Source organism: Anser brachyrhynchus (assembly GCF_964034855.1).
Source record: "Anser brachyrhynchus genome assembly, chromosome: 22".
NCBI lineage: Eukaryota > Metazoa > Chordata > Aves > Anseriformes > Anatidae > Anser > Anser brachyrhynchus.
This window is the reverse complement of record NC_137715.1, coordinates 1,792,811-1,810,172: the sequence shown is the minus strand read 5'-3', so window position 1 is coordinate 1,810,172 and position 17,362 is coordinate 1,792,811. Positions and strand designations below refer to the sequence as shown.

General features: G+C 41.4%; 2 protein-coding genes and 1 long non-coding RNA gene across 4 annotated transcripts; 1 reads left to right on the top strand and 2 right to left on the bottom strand.

The window, feature by feature from the left end:
• Nucleotides 1-353: 353 nt before the first annotated feature.
• On the bottom strand, nt 354-3,419 carry HOXB8 (homeobox B8). The gene is given in 3 exon segments (XM_080564694.1): nt 354-1,505; nt 2,607-2,828; nt 2,831-3,419. Coding segments are annotated over 3 exon segments (726 nt in total). The 5' UTR covers nt 3,027-3,419; the 3' UTR covers nt 354-1,197.
• Nucleotides 3,420-3,583: 164 nt separating this feature from the next.
• On the top strand, nt 3,584-9,803 carry LOC308181414. Of its 2 annotated transcripts, none has more exons than XR_013941456.1 (3): nt 3,584-4,351; nt 4,791-6,392; nt 8,019-9,803. It is a non-coding gene; the product is annotated as an uncharacterized lncRNA (long non-coding RNA). The 2 variants fall into 2 exon arrangements; XR_013941457.1 differs by having other exon boundaries at nt 4,787-6,392.
• Nucleotides 8,841-16,114, bottom strand: HOXB9 (homeobox B9). The gene is made up of 2 exons (XM_080564692.1): nt 15,463-16,114; nt 8,841-12,017 (listed from the first exon to the last, which is right to left on the bottom strand). The coding sequence occupies exons 1-2, from the start codon at nt 15,968-15,970 to the stop codon at nt 11,782-11,784; spliced, it is 744 nt and encodes a 247-aa protein (XP_080420818.1). The 5' UTR covers nt 15,971-16,114; the 3' UTR covers nt 8,841-11,781.
• Nucleotides 16,115-17,362: the final 1,248 nt, after the last annotated feature.

Sequence of the window (17,362 nt, the reverse complement as noted above, 5' to 3'; positions counted from 1 at the left end):
AAGGAAGGAAGGAAGGAAGGAAGGAAGGAAAACACACATTACCTTCAGGAAGGATTTCCACACAGCTTCCCAACCTGTCACCACACATGAACAGTTAGAAACAACAACAGAAGAAGCCATCGCAGTTCCTCCCCCCCTCCCGCCCCGGCCCCTTCTCCACGGTTCCCATGCAGCTCCCCAGCCCCAGCCCCTGCCTCTGCCTGTCCCAGCAGCGATCCAGCCTGCCAGCATCTCTACAGGCGAAGAAGTCTTTGATGGTGAGGGCTGCAGCTCCGACACAATGACTTTTATTTCCTTTCTATCAAAGTGGTCCTGGAGGAAATGGAGCAGGGTAAAAGAATGATGTCACGGAATTCTCGCTTGTAAACTTTATTGTAACTTTCTTCCGCTGCTTCCAGGTTTAGACAATAGAACAAAGTGATGAAAGAACAACAAAATATATCATTAGTTCCCCCAATAAAGTAATTCACGTATACAGTATACATTCTTTTTCACAGTTAACCTAAAGATCACTTTACAACTTGCTTCACTGTGCGCATGCTAACTAAAGGAGAGGAAAACGTTTTTTAATGTTTTTTTCTCTTTTTTTTTAAGAGACATTCAAAAATCGAAAAAAACAAAACAAAAAAAATGAAGCGAACATAAGAACAGAAGTAAGGAAAGTAAAGAGAGAGAAAGAGAGAGAAAACTGTAGCATAAATAGGCAGTTTCATGTTGTTGGGATGTTTGTGTCAATCGCTACCTCCAGTACATACAGATAAACCACAACAAAAAAAGTGGAAATTTTTTAAAAAGTGCACAAATGTAATTTCACATAACTTCTATAGCATTGAAAGCTATGTTAACCAACCCACCCCCCAGGAAAGAAGAGAGAGACAGAAAGACAGAGAGAGAGAAAAAAAAAATTCACAGTCATGTTTTACATAAGCTATTGCGTTACACTACCACTAGTTAATAACTGGCAAAAGGCAGGAGAGACCTCCAGACCACTTTTGCATACTGTTCATTGTTTCAAAGGATAATCAGGAAAGTGGTGCTTACAGCTATATTGTTTTACAGCAATAAAATGTTTTTTTTTCTTTCTCTTTTCTATGCATTGTTGTTTCCCACCCCTCCCTTACATTAACTACCATTAATGTGGGGCTTAGGGGCTCTTCCACCCCAGCAGCGCTTGCCTTTCAGTCCTTAAAAATGCTTTTATTTCTTGTCCACCTTCTGTGCTTCCCCTTCCTCGTCCACCTCCTGGGCTCTTTCCATTTTCTGTTTTTCCAGTTCTTCCTGCTCGCATTTGCTGCTGGGAAACTTGTCTTTGTTGTTTTCCTTTTTCCATTTCATCCTTCTGTTCTGGAACCAGATTTTGACCTGCCTTTCTGTCAATCCCAGGGCATGCGAGACCTCGATCCTCCGTTTGCGGGTCAGGTAGGGATTAAATAGAAATTCCTTCTCCAGTTCCAGCGTCTGGTAGCGGCTGTAGGTTTGCCTCCCCCTCCTCCGTCCAGCGGCTGCTGGGGAATTGCAAAGGTTGGGTGGAAAGGGGAAGAAGAGAAGGAGGTTGAAAGATACATAAACCAGGCTCGGGAATAGGCGCGCACACACACAGACACACACACAGACACGCAGACACACACACTCTCACACACGCACTCACCCCCCCCCCCCCCCCCACACACACACACACGGGAGGGGGAGGAAGAAAGGACTCGCAGAAGCAAAGGCAGGAAGCAAACAGGGAAAAGGAAAGACTGTTGTATTATATTATAAAAGGGAAGATGGTTGTAAAGGAAAAGGGTGATGGTGGCGGAGGAGGGGGAGGGTCACACACAAGCCCATTCCAAGCAGCCCAGCTAAAGCCTTCACTTGTACACTTATTACCCGAACAACAACAACAACATACTCCGGCTCCCTGGGATCCAGGAGGCTGCCCACACACACAAAAAAAAAAAAGCTGCAGCCCAGGAGAGCAAGCAGCACCACCAAAATCCCAACCAAACGCAAAACAAAAAATGAGAGGCTTTTTAAGGCTGTAAAAGTGCCATAAACTTTAAGGATGCTTCCTTCCACTGAAAGCCCGGCTCGCTGAGCCCCCAGAAGAAAAGGTCTCCTTCAGGGTAATTAAACTATAAAGCAATTTACAAGTGCAAAAGTTTACCCTCATAAAGCAGTAAAATACAGTCATTGGAGAAGAAAAAGGGAGCGAAAGAAAGAAAGAAAAAGAGAGACAGACAGAAAGAAAGAGGGGCAGACAGAAAGAAAGAGAAAGAGAAAGAGAGAGAGAGAGAGAAAGACAGAAAGACAGAAAGACAGAAAGACAGAAAGAAGGAAAGAAAGAAGGAAAAAGAAAAGAAGAAGAAAGAAAGAAAGAAAGAAAGAAAGAAAGAAAGAAAGAAAGAAAGAGAGAAAGAAAGAAAGAAGAAAGAAAGAAAGAAAGAAAGAAAGAAAGAAGAAGAAGAAAGAAAGAAAGAAAGAAAGAAAGAAAGAAAGAAAGAAAGAAGAAGAAAGAAAGAAAGAAGAAAGAAAGAAGAAGAAAGAAAGAGAAAGAAAGAAGAAGAAAGATACTTTATGGGCTCTGGAAACGCTCCTTCGCTGTCCTTTCCATCTCGCCTCACCTTGCGGTCGCATCCAGGGGAAAAGCTGGGTCGGAGAAGGGCTCTGCTCCGAGCTCTCCGCCTCCTCTCCAAGGCCGCTGGCAGCAAGCTTGCAGTCCGTGTACTGCACCAAGTCCGACTCCTGGGCGCTGAAGAGGCTCTGCCTTTGCAAGGGGTCGTAGCCATAGAAGTTGCTGGGGTCCCCATGGCACGCCACGGCGCAGGGATTCTGTTGGTAAGGGAGCTGGAGAGTGAGGATGCTCCGTGGTAAAACTCCTGGATTTGGGTCGGATGCTGGAAGGTGCCCCCCGTGCTGGGTCCGTACACCACCGTGGGTCTGCCCCCAAGATCCTGAGCGAACCCACAGTCATAGTAATTGGGACGCAAGGAGTCCCCGGTTTTGTATTTGGAGAAGAGTGAGTTGACAAAATAAGAGCTCATCTTAATTTAAATAATAATATTTGTTCGGAGGAGGAAAAAAAAAAAAAAAAAAAAAAGAAGTAGCCAACCAAACCTGACCACGGAATCTATCAGCAAAAAAAGAAAGCGCTAAGATGCTAAGCAACGACAGTTTGTGTTTTCCAGGAATATAAAAGGAGGATATAATCAAAACTCTAAGCCTGCATGATATTGAATTCTTTCCTCCCCCCCACCCCTAAAAAAAAAAAAAAAAATCGCCACTTAAAGAGTTCTCGCTTTACATTTCCAAGAAGAGATGCCAGTTCATAAACAGTTTTCAGTGATTTACTTCAGCGCAAATGAGTTGTTTCATATTTTGCAGTGTCTTTTCATGATCATTTGCATCTATTACCAAAACCTCATCCTATTGGCTTCTCCTTACTCCACACGGACTCTGCACTGCATGATTGTGAAAGGAAGAGTGTGAGAGAATAAAGAAGGAAAAGCAAGCGAGGGGGGGAGAGAGAGAGAGAGAGGGAGCAAGAGAGAGGGAGAGGGAGCGAGAGAGAGAGGGAGAAGGAGGTGGGGTGAATATACGGATTAAATATGTTTAACTACCTACATTAATGAGATATCTCTCGCCTCACAACAAATCACATACCTAGACCACCCAAAAGATTGATTTTTTGGGGAGTGCTGGAAAATTAAAGAGGAGCGCTCTCAGTCGTTAATTTCAAAATTTTAACGAGGCAGTTTTAGCCTTTTTAAATGTCAGGGTCGCTTTGGAAAACTGTAAAAGAACACGATTTAATTGCTACCAGTTTTAAAAGGTCCTATAAATGTAATTGGTATTTTAATACAAGTTATCAAATCATACAGCTTCTTACCCTAAACATATTTTAAAACAAACGAGGTAGTCATATTTAACATTTTAATGATCAATTTCCTTATTATTGATAAAGGTTTAACTATCACATGAAGGGAATTGCATTTGTAATAGCCCCAAAAAAGGCTGTAAACTGTTTAACAAACTATAAAATGCCATAAAGCCGGGGATGTTGTTGTTGTTTATACCGCACTACATAAAAGCTGTTAGGATTTTACGAGTTCTTTCCTCTACTGCTATAAAACAGAGGTTTCGATTGGACCCGTCCGCATTACAGCGAGATGTTGAGGTGTCAATATTGAATTAAAACGATTATAGTTTTTCATATATAACATTGACTTTTTGAATCTCTCTTCTAGCCCCCTCCCAGCCTCCTCCCCGGTGCCCAGCTCACACAGAGGACTTGTTCAAGATGTGTTTGGGGATGATTACAAACTAAAAGTATTGTTTCGCTTATCACATCCAGAACAGAACCTTTATGGTCAGTAAGTGATGGCTGCTTCCCTACCTCACCCCGTTCTCAATAACTTTTTTTTTTCATGATACTTATGAAAACTAGGGAGAAAAGGGGGATGGGATAAGTGAGATGAAAGAGAGGCTTTCTATTTTATTGACATTTGTTAAGAACGAAGTAAACTTACCCCTAAGATGCCAACGCTGCGATTTTCCACAATCTAAACACACAGGGGGTAGATTTTGAAATTCATTTATCGCAGTCAGCAAATATTACAGAGACGTATTTCAGCTAATAACGACACCAAACCCTCCCAACTTAAATGCTGTCCCAGCGTGCCTAACACCCACGACGCCTCTCCAATCCCCTCGCATTGCCATCTCTATTTTCCAATCCTTCAACCTTCAGTAGGAGTTAAAGACACTGTTCTAAACATTTCTTTTTATTTTCCATTTTCCCCAGGTAGATTTCTGCTGAAATCCGTTGCATCCGTCTGCGCAGTATTGACACAGAAAGGTGAATAAAGCACGTTTTTACTCCTGCCTGCCTTAAGCTGAAGGACAATTTTCAACTGTCCACAACATGAAAAAGAGTAAAAGTCCTTGCTTTGTTGGGCTTTGGTAAAAAGCACTTGCATTGGCAGGGGGAATAGGCAAGGAATTAAGGTAGACAAAAAGACAGGGAGAGAGAAAGAAAGAAAGAAAACAAAGATAATAACGGAATAAAACTTTAAAACCACCCTTAGAGAAATAATTTAAGTAAATACGTTTCGTTTATTTTGTGTAGGGATAATTTCAGCCGAGTCTAAGAGCCTTTTCAAGTAATTATTGTGGTTGAAGTACTTGCAGTGGTATAATTAAGGCTTTTCCCCCCTAAAAGACAAGTTAACATTTTATTTTTCTCAACACTTTTATTGTCGATTGAGCAGATTTTGGTTTCATCATTGAACATAAAAACCTAGAAATGGTGCACATAAGTAAACAGAACTAAACAGCGTGGTGTGTGGATGCTCGATGCTAGAATTTTCAAGAAAGCAAAACAATGAATTGACTAAAGGATTTTTAGAAAATAATTTATGTTCTTCTATGGGTGTTTACAGGCGTACTCACATCCACTGAAGTTTATAAAATAAAAAATAACAGCCGTTCCCATTCATATATGGAGCCTGAGAAGGCTTGAGGGAAGTTGCTCTTGGAAGTTCACATTTTATCAAGTGCAGTAGAATTTTATGGTCATGAAGTGATGGTAACTCATCAATGCACTAGAAATCAATAGCTGATCTTAAATCTTTCATATACTGTACTCAGATTCCCGAGGAAAGGAAAATGTTTCTATTATAAGAAAAAACAAGTGCGCATGTATGTGCATGTGGGGGTGTGTGTGTGAAAGAAGATAATTTATAAATACCCAGTGGAGGAAAGATTTATTGAGAATTGACAAGAAAGAAAGAAAGAAAGAAAGAAAGAAAGAAAGAAAGAAAGAAAGAAAGAAAGAGAGAGAAAGAGAGAGGGAGGGAGGGAGGGAGGAAGGAACTCCAAACCTTCTGTTAGGTAAACCTTAACTTTTCACTACTCTGCATTTTAATGAATGCACAAGGGTAGTATTTCTCTTATATTTTTTTTTTCATCTGTATCTGTTTACATTTGTATTTCATTTTACAGGGTTTAAATAGAGTCTTGAGATGTTTAAACTTTGACTCTTTAAACATCATGTCAAATCGCTTGGGCAATGATTCCTATTCTGTTGTGTGCATAGTCTTAATTTGTTACATTCTTCACCAGAATGCTGCATATCGGGAAATGGGCATATTTTCTTGTGTATCTTCGGAGGAGATTGTATTCAGAAAATGCATTGTTATAATAATTTGAATGAAAATGTTGAGATATTTGCCATCTTTTCTTTCTGTGCTAGTTGTAGCTGAATATAAGGATTGCAACGTCTGAATAATTATTGTCTTGCAATTATGAAGAAAAAAACGTTCCCAGAAGAAGTGAACTAATAGAGTTAAAATTTTACATTTTTTGCTGGTACAGCATCCTTGGAGCATTTATACGCATAACAAAACGTGGTAAGTTCACAGCAATTTAGATTAATTTACTATATAGTAGCATTTTGAAGCCTATTAATGAAGACAAGAAACAGCGGCAGTTCTACCAAAAGGAGGAGGAAGTATATAAAAAAGCTCAAAATCTAAAAAGCATATCCCATTTTTAGGTGATGGCTAAGAAAGCTAAAACATATAAAATAAAATAAAGAGCCGAGAAAGCGCAAACCATCCTAACGGCCAAGTTAAATAGCCAAGGAGAAATATCCTGATTTTGTATGTGCCTCTTTCTCCCCGAAATCTTTGAGCCACTCTCTTTTCCAGCGCTGCAAACGTAAATCTTTGGTTTGAGATAATAAAGCTGTCCCCCCACCTCCATCCAAACTCGCAGAAAACAAAATGATGATTTTTTCCTCCCTTTTAAGAACATTTACAATAGATGCGTGTCCCAACTCTCACTGCATCCCAGCACAGAGCCACGAGATTAACACCCCCCCTTTTCTTTAAACCTCACATAATTTACCCTCGAGGAGAAAAAAAAATAGATGTAACCTATAAAATCGGAAAAATAGCTATAATTAACCCTATATTTTATGCCTCGGGATTATTCATGCCCGCAGCGAACAGCCCGGCCTCTGCCGCTAATCCAATCAAGGTGTTCCGCGGAGCCCCGCGGCGGCGCGCGGGAGCCGCGCGTCTCTCGTGGAGCAATGGCGCCACCGCGCGGCCCTTGGCGGCACCGCAGCCCCGCGGCGCTTCCCCCTCCAGGCCCGCGGAGAGGGGCCCGCGAGGGCCCGGGGCACCGCGACCGCGAAGGGCGGTGAGGAGCGAAAAGAGCGAGAAGGAGGAGAGCTGACTTCTTCCTCTGCACCGCTCAGCTCTGAAAGCGCTCTCTGCGATGCGAAAGCCCCACCATCCAGTCACTCTACTAGCAATAAAAGAGACAAAATGGGGTTGCTTTTGAAAACCTCTATTGTTTCAAATTCCGAGACTAAACAATTGGTCATTCTGCTCTGGAGGGGGAAGGCCGGAGCTGTAAACCGATAAAGAGCTTCCCAAGCCCAGACGTCTCGCCAGAACTTAGTGTGAGTGTGGGGGTGCATCTGTGTGGTGGTGGTGTTATTGTGTGCACGGCTCAGCATTCTGGCAGCCTGGAATTGCTTTAAAGGAAAAAATAATAATAATAAAAAAATTGAACAACTACAACAAAGGGTATAATCCAGAGTGCTGGATTTTCACAGAAACTGCAAGAGAAGAATAAATTAGCAAAAGTCCCTCCCTACCTTTTATTCCCTCCCCCCCCCTTCTTATTTTTTAACCTACCCCCTCCAATAGGGAAAATAAAAAGGAGTGAACTTTGTATGTGACTGAAGCAGAAAGAAGAGCTTTTACACGTTGGGTTTCCCCACATTCCCAAGTCGTTGTAGTAATTTAGGAGTTCCTGAAAGTTTTCTTGCACTGTTTGCTTTACAGCCGTTTAGTTCCTTAACCTTCAGAAATTTATACCCTATAAAGTTTTATAGCGGTCATATTCTTTTATTGCAGCACACTGCACTGAATTTTCCTTTTTTTATGACAAGTTACTTCCCTTTCTCTCTCTTCCCTCAATAAGCTCTAAGTATCTTTTTTCTTCTTTTGTTTTCTTTTCAGAGCTTCCTCAAAGAAAGGATTTTTTAAAGAAGTGAAATATTGCCCTTTAGAGCGCCCATTATGTTAAAAGTTAGTGGAAAAAAGATTCTTGGTTATGTTTCTCAATACCTGCTTCCTGTAGGATTGAGCAGGTCTCAGTTTTTGTTTGTATATTTGTTGATGTAATAGGTTTTGTTTGTTTGTTTGTCTGTCGTTGTTGTTTTTAATATATAGATGGAAACACTTTCCAGGCGTTTGTATTTATTCTCAAGCAATAAAGTATCAAAAGAATTTAGAGACGAAATTACAGTAACCGCTAATTGAGTCCTTGAAAAAAGGAACCGCGTGTCAAATCCGAGGTGATGCCAAGCAGGGAAGGCAGGGTGGGGTTTCTCACTGTTTGTTTTGGTTTTCTAATTTTCCTTTAGCAAAGTTTTCATAGGGAAGTAGAAGTATAAACCAGAGAGAAAGTAAAATAAAGCCTACCCACTGTGCACTTCTACTTCTGGTCCCCTAAGGCTGGTGCAAGAATGCAAAAATTAAAACCTGAAAAAAGAACAAACAAACAAGCAAGCAACGGTGAATGCAATCAGAGATTAACGATCTCTGACTTAAAGAAAAAAATTAAAAAGATTTAGAAACGCATCAAATCTGCAAAAGACCGAGTAAGCACTTGCTACACTGGAAAGGAATTATTTCCATTTGTCTCTGGACATACTTTTAACCTAAGCAAAAATTGATTCTTATAATACATTTAACGAGACACTAAAGAACGCAGAAAAACACAATGAAAATATTTATGAAATTTTAGACGAAGCAGTATAACACAATGACATATAGGTACTGTTGTTCTAAAATCGATTTTTATTCTGGAGCATTAAACATCTGTAGAAAATACATCCAGGCTGATGCTACAGAAGACAGTTTTTTCCAACATTTTAAAAGTAAGTATATTTCCTAATAAAACGAACTAACATTTTAAATTCTATTTTAAAAGAACCTTATGTTGTTGTTTTAAAAATATCTGCTCTTTACCACAACTCTAAAGAAAGTGAAAAACGTTTCTAAATTCTAGTGTCCGATGGGTTGCAAACATCAATTAAGTCATGGGTACACTTCTCAAAAATATAGTAATGTGTATTTAGTGAACTGCATGCTCAGTTCCAAATGTGAGGAATATATCAACCTAGCAAGAAGCAGATTAAAAAGTTCATTCACCCTTGAGAAGAATCAAATAAAACTGAAATAATTACGTAGTTAAACACACATAATCATCTTCTTCAACATAGTATCTTTTATTTTTTTAGTATATATATATAAATTTGGATTTAAAGAAATGATCCTGCCGTCAGAACTTTTTTTTTTTTCCAGCTCAGAATATCTGCAGCAGCTTTTTTCTTAATTTAGTTTTGAGGAAGGAGAATAGATATTTTGACACAGGGTGAAGTTTAGTTAAATTTATCTTTCTCTGGCAACGTAATAGTTAAATTTTGAAGCCCCCTAAGTTTTGAAGCCCCAAAGGAGCTACTAAATGATGGAAAGCTTCAAATGGGAAAGTTTAGGCATTAAAACAAACTTTCTGAGGAATGGTCTTACACACTGGTTTCTGGTGGAGTGAAAGATTTTTTTTCCCTTTCATAAGGAATTGAATTGGTGTAAATTTCGGTGCACCGAGGTGCAGCTACTTGTTTCTTATCTCTGGATCATGGAAAGAAGAAACAAACAAACAAAATAAAACAGGAACACTTGGGAAAAAAAAAAAAAAACACGGAAAAAACGCAGATCTTCCTATCACTTCCTCCCAGGGCAATCTCTGCTCACATCAGATAAAAGTGGTCTCAAAAACTAATGCTAAGGATACCCAAGTTAGTAGCTTATGAAATCAGATTTGCACTGATTCGTTCACATATACAACAGAAATAGATGTGTCTTCTCTTCCCCACCCATCCACCCAATTAAAACAAGCTACCTTGCACTTGCATTGTTCCTAGAAAGCCTCCTGGCAGCTAAATATACAAATTTGCACACGAAGAAAAAAAAAAAAGAGGTTTATTTCGGTATTTTCCATCAACTAACAACTGAAGAACTCTTTGTATACTTAAAAGCCACAATAGAAACAGAAAACGAGCTTCAACATTCACAGAAACACAACCACAAACACATTTTACAATAGCCACCATGTAATCAACTCGTACTAACCCACCCGCCACCCACTCCCTCCCCCCTTCCCAAAACAAAGTTAAGTCTTACAGAGATAAAGGAAAACCAGTCCCGCACGGGCGGTTCAGAGAAACCTCCAGCGGATCTGTCAGATGAGAAACCAGCTCCGTCCGGCATGACATGAGACCTCGTTTGTAAACAATTAGGGTCTATATTTGTTACACTGGATGCTCTTCGGGAAAAGGGTGGCTGAGCGCCGAGCCGCGGAGCCGCCGCAGCCCCCGGTGCCACCCGCGGGCCGGGGCTCCCTCCCCGGGGAGGCGGCGGCCCCGGGGCCGGCCAGGCGCAGGGCCCCGAAGTGAACGGGGTCGCAGTGGGAAAACATGCCGTGAGCTCGCTTCACCACGGAGCAGGCGAAAAAAACACAACACCGGAGTATTAAAAGCATCTCGGCAAACAGGAGGGGGAAGAAATACACACACTCTATGGTTGGCACTTTATCTCTGCAACAGCCTACTGCTTTAGGAAAAGTCAATTCACAATAAATTATAAATATGCTAGCACTAAGAACACAACCTTTCCCTCTCTTACAGCTCTACTAAGGTAGTTTTTTAACTAGAAAATCCCATTCTTCCTGTCCTCTAAAAGTTAGGAATAAGTTGGCAGGGGTTCTTCCGCCCCCTTTTCTCCTAAATAATTTACAATGCGGCTCTGAGAGTGCCCCCCACACGCACTCTCGTCTCCTTCCCCGTCTTTCTCCTCTTCCAAGTGACTCAATATAAAGCTACCAGATGAGGATGTTTGCCTGTAAAGATCCTACTAAACTTCCAGGTCAAAGTCACATATCTGCCATGGCAAGACTGAAATAAAAATCCCGCATAATAACGCCAACCGAAAAAACAAAACAAAACAAAACAAAAAAAAAACAAAAAAAAAGAAAGAAAATGAAAAAGAAATAAAGAAACCCAGCGCAGCTGGGAGTTGGGCTGTCACTGACCGACTTGCCCAGTATAAAGTTGACGAATTGAAAATGATTTGTTGGGTGCAATTAAACGCAAGTCTTACGAATGTGTCTGTCTTGCAGTAGTTTAATTAAATCGTCTGGTTCCTTGGCCACCTCAACGTTTGTGTGCCTGTGTGTTTGTGTGCCTGGGTGCACCGGGGTGCTGTGAGTATTATAGAGAATCTTTGTCCTTACGTGGATAAAGAAACACAGCGTGGTTTGGTGGGAGCTTGGACCAGATCTGTTTGTGGCCAGTTTTGTTTGCCGTCTTGCCTTCCATGGAGAAAATGCAAGCAGAGAAAGCTGCTGCTCAGACAGGAGCCTGTATCTATGTAACGCTGTAGGGAGAAGAAAAAAAAATGATAATAGAGAAAGACAACAAGAAAATAGAAACAAAACCTAGCATGTGTCTCCAAAGAGGAGCTGCAGTTTTTGCTAAGTTGCCTCATACGTGACAACACTAGGAAGATAAAAATAATAAGCAACATCTCGCATGCAACGATGGAGATGGGAAATGGGAAGGTTTTGCCGCTGTTTGGGTTATTTATATGTTAGCACTACAGTTCGGGTGCGCGGCCGCAGAGGCTGGGGAAGGAGGGAGGGGTGCTGCTTTTCTGGTTTTCACTCTTTGCCCTGTTCCTTGTTCATTTTCTTCATTTTCATCCTTCGGTTCTGAAACCAGATTTTGACTTGTCTCTCACTCAGGTTGAGGAGTCTGGCCACTTCATGTCTACGGTCCCTCGTCAGGTACATATTGAATAAAAACTCCTTCTCTAGTTCCAGGGTCTGGTATTTCGTGTAAGGGCATCGCTTTTTTCTGGAGGAACGGGCGTGAAGCCAGCTGGCAGCTGGGTTGGCTGAAAGAAAAGCAGCAAGATCAATACGATGCAGCTTGAGTGTTTCTCAGAAGGTTTTAATCATGCCATCAAATATTAAGATTATACATACGGATATGCACGCCCGAGTGAAAAATGCTCGCTGAGATATGAGCTGGCAGCAGAGGCCCTATGATAATAGTACAGCATCATCAGGGCGAACAAACCCGCGCAGATGTGGGGGGTGCCCCGGTCCCGAAAAGCTGCCGCGCCTGTCCCCTGCGCCTCCGCGGGTGGGGGTCTGGGCTGCAGGCAAGGAGCAGCAGCGAGTTAGACTTCCCCGCGTGTCTGTGTGCACATACATGTCTGCGCACACATGCTCACTTGCACACACGTGCTTGCGCACACGTATGTTTGGGTGCGCACGTGTCTTCTGTACCCAGTAGCAGAGCTCCCGTCGACTTTTCTCCAGGTCTATCCGCACCAGAAAACACCCACATGTATGCACTTACAGATTTGCATAATGCCTATCTGCGCGTTCCATATGCTGTACTCAGAGAAACCAATGCAAAAATTATATATAGAATTCAGATGTGTTTTCCCACGTGTCTCCAGATGCACTCCTACAGACACAGCGTGCAGGCAAATAATATTGAGACGATGCCTGAAAAAAAAACTTTCATAAATTCTGCCTGTTTTGCTGTGTGGCAAGAAATGGTCTCGATACCATAAAAATCCTTTGAGGGCTGGCCGGACTCTCCTGCTGGAGATCTGGACAGTGTTATGCAGAGACACGGACATTTGCAGGGCTGCTTCGAAGGGGAGAAATGCAGCCAAAAATAAATAACAGACTGCCCGTCACTCTCGCGTATGGGAGAAGTTACGTGGGAATCCTTTGCAAAAAGCACATTTCAGGAATAAGCCTAATCAAGCCGGGGTGGGGTGGGGTGGGGTGCGGGGTGGTAGGGGGGGGACGGGACACAACATTTTAGAAATGAGTCCCACAGACAGTACTTGGGGAAGGTGCTATGGGAAGGTTGCACACAAAGGTGAAGTCCTTTTGGAATAAACAATAGAGCATTTAGTAATCACATGCAAATTTTAGAGGACCGCTGGGTAACTGAATACTGGAAAAGCAAAATGAAGGTTTATAGACAGACCACGTATTTCTATTTTATTTCCTTTACGTTCTCTGAAATTATGACTGAAGCCATAAACCTTTACACCAATTAAATGGACCATTATAAATATATACATACACACACACGCGCACCATCAGAACATTTCCTCTTTGTAAAATTAAATATATTGAATATTTTTTTAAAATAATCCGGTTAATCTTCCACTGTAAGTACTGCCTCTTACAAATTTGCACGGCTATTTCCTTAATGTAATTGACTTAATCTAATATGCAGAATTAAATATTAAAGAGGAAGAAAGCTGTTAATAATTGATACTGTTAATCCTGCTACCCATCCTTTAATGGCAATGGAGGGCTGTGCTTCATAACAGATATTTATTTGGTTTGATTTTATTTTTTTGGTTATATCTTGGATCGTTAAAATATATGATATTTTAAATGCGAGTATTGTTTTATCTACCTACTGTATACACGTGCCTAAACTGGCAAGAGAATGAGTAGAAGTTCTGGCACATGCCTTCTTTAAAATCTGGCAAATAAATTAACAGATCCCGGTGCCATATACAGTGTAGAGATTCATTATTGTGAAATACTTTCAAAAATTGAAATAGTCAGGGAAATTGGTGGGAGTACTTTCTGCAAAACAGCTCCGTCTTCCCGCCCTGGCAGGCTCTCAACATTACCCCAAATTAAACTATTATTTAAAACAAAATATGCATCGTAACCACATGCCATAGAAACCACACAGCATCCTCTTAGAGTGGGTCCCTGCACTTACTTATAACATAATAACATTTTCTTGGACAAGATTTTTATATATTCAATTTCAGGGACATTGAGCACAGAACCTGGATATTTAATTCTTTCAAATCATTCACCTCACGGTCGCAGTTTGTTCTGGATCTCTGCCCAATACAATAGAACAGGACTTTCTTTTTCGCGCGCGTGTAAGTGTGTGTGCGTGCGCGTGCATGGTGCAAGTTAAATGATAGGAAAAAAATGTCACCATAACATCCTGGACACGGAGGAAAGGAAATCACGAGGCTCGAGAATATACTGTATTTTTAATTCTATGGTTGCAATGGCAATCTCTGTTGCTCTTGCATGTTGGTGGGAAAAAAAAATAAGTTAATTCAGGAGGAAAAAGAATGACTGTGACAGTATGTCCTGCATGCACTCTGCAGAGTTATACCCTCTGCGGGGGCTGTTTCTCTGCCATTTCCAGCCGGGAAGTTTATACAACTTCGGCTTTCATTGCAAAATATTTACCGTGGCGGTGAAGCCAAGTTTCTCTCTCTCTCACCTCCAACACAAGCTTTCGCTCACTTTTACCTTTCAGATGGAAACTAGGTACTAACCGAAACTGCATGAGGTGAAGATACTGATTCTTTTTTACTTAAATGCCTTTGCATAATTTTAATAATAATAATAATAACAACAACAATAATAATAATAGCATTAATTATAGTAGTATTAAGTACTTTCAAGGAGAAAGCTTTTCTTTTCTGTATTTTAGATAAAAAAAAACACTAATCAGGTCACTGAAAAAACGTATGCAGAATTTTAACTGTTCCCCTATCTGGCTACCTTACAAATAAAGAACTAATTAATCTGGAGGCACCCCCCCCCCTTTTTTTTTAACTATGAGGGTGCATGGCTGTGAAATATTCATACCCTGAACCGTAACACTTAATAAACAATTAAATATAAACAAGCAACCCCCCCAAAGAAAACAACAACCAAACAACAACAACAAAACACACACTGAAACCCACCGCCACCACCACCACCAAACACGAAACAATATGAGGAGGGGAGCCTTTCCCTGAATCTGCCGAGGTAAATCAGAGCAACGGGCACGGAAAAGACCTCGCTGCTGTTTACTTCCCTCACGTGAACTTTTCCTCCGTAATTTTCTCTCTTTCCCCCCTTGTTCTCCCCCGATCGCCACCCTCCACTCCCCTTTCCTTATCTTTCCCCCCGACATTTATTTTCTCCCCCTTTTTTTCCCCTCCACACGCAGACCCCGCACGAATTTGCTCCCGCTTACAAAAGTGATCTCTGCAGCCGGAGTCAGCGCTCTGTAGGAAAGAGGATGATTTGATCCAGCTTTTGTCCGCTCTGGACTCTGTTTTGCTCAGAGACGATGCTCATTTTTATTTTGATTTTTATTTATCTGCAGAGACAATGCCACCCCTCTCCCCTCCCCACCTCTCCCCTTATGTTGGCATCAGCAATCTGAGAGTTTTCTTTAAGCCCTGATTTTAAACTTTATGCAGCATTGTCCCATTTTATTGCACCTCCTCCAGCTTTTATACTGTTTACTTCCTCACTTTTATAACTTACTTTGATCTGTTCTGTCTTTGTCTTCGCTTCCTTCACAAACTTTATTGTCCTCGAAGCTGGGCCTTTGATTGGAAACGATCCCTTCCCTTCCAGCAGAAGTTTCTAAATTGTACTCCTGTGTTCCCTGTTTATGGACATCCCCGGGACGGCCCAGCAGCGGCTCTGCCTTAACAGATCCCTGCCCGGGGAGGTTCTCTGCTCTGGGCACTGGATCCAGCCAGCTCCGTAGATACCTGCTATCAGATGGGACGCTTTGATGTTGAATATATGGATGGTAGACGGCAGGAAGGGTACCAGAAGAATGTGGATTCAAAGGAGTCCAGGAGGCGCTGAAAACTGGAGGTTTTGGCTGAAAACTACAAGAGGGGAATTCTAGATGTTCATTATGCCCAGCTTGCCTGGAACTTGTATATTGCCCAGATGAAAATTTGGCTGAAGGCGAGTCTTCACTTTCATGACTTATAATAGAGTCGACATAATAATTGCTAAGAGTCCCAGAAATGGACATTCTCAGACATCATACAAAGCACGGTTCAATGAAGGGAAAAAAATATATAGGACAGATCTAGATTTGTACTCTACCCCCTTCTCGAACTTCCTAGCCAACAAAGTACAGTTGGGCTGCTGTGTTGTGAGCTCCCAGCAAAATGATTGGTCAAACTTTTTTCGTGTGCCTGATAAAGCGTCAGTCTCAGCGTAAATCAATCGAAGCCAAGGGGGCTGCGCTGCGCTGTCATCCGCCCTTGCATTCCATATCAAGGATGGATTGTTTTATGTTTATGCAATGCTGCAAAACGTCAGTAGTTTAGAAAAGCCACGAAACAGGCAGCGCTGGGGCTAATAGCTAAAATCCCTTCATAGATTTGCTCCTGAAACATTGTGTGGGGGTCCGGGAGGGGGGAAGGATTTTTTTTTTTTACTATTATTTTTTTTTAAAGAAAGATGCTGATGTACTCACTTTGCCTTTAATAACCATCATGGGGGAATAGAGATAAACGCTATTCTTTGCCACTCGTCTCCAGAGTATGACAGCAAAAAGCCAGAGACTACATACAGACCACCACACACCCGGTGATTTCGTACACATGCATGTATGTATGTGTCCATTACAGGCATATATACATAAATACTGATATATACGCATTTTTTGAAAAGAAAAAAACAGATGTAAGTAGTAAGAGTAGTGGGGACGATGTTATAACTAATTAACCCTCTGGCATTGGAAAATGGATTATTAACATGGTCAAATAATGTGGTTTAATATGAAATTTATAATGTCACTGGTACGCACATGACATTACTACTTTGACCATCAAGCTGAGGAGACACAACCTCCTGTATACCTCCAAAGCTTGTCTTAGACTGAATGCTTTTATATATATATACTATCTAAAAAATATCTCCATATATGAGTACATGTTCACGTATTTTGCGGCATAATATCAGTATTGCTTTGCTTGGATTAAAATAGTTTACTATGTTGCTGAAACCGTAAGCCTTCATTTAACTTTACAAGGCTAGTAAAATACAGCGTGCCACTGACACTGCTTTGTTACAGAATGCCTTAAAATTGTGATGGTTAAATAGTTTAATAAAACTTACATTAGCTTTCTTTGATTTTTATAGTCTTGAATTTATTGCCTGTGGAAAAGAAAGCGGGTAAAAAGGAATCCCTCGCATTTTCAGTCACGGTACACCCGCCCCCCCCCTCCCCTTTCACACCTCACATAGCTGCATGTATGTGCCTTGTGTGTGCGTGTCAACCCCCCACCCCGGCCTCGTGCATTTTCCGAGTGTTTTCAAAAATACTTTTTCTTTTCCTTCCTTCGTTCCTTCCTTCGTTCCTTCCTTCGTTCCTTCCTTCGTTCCTTCCTTCGTTCCTTCCTTCGTTCCTTCGTTC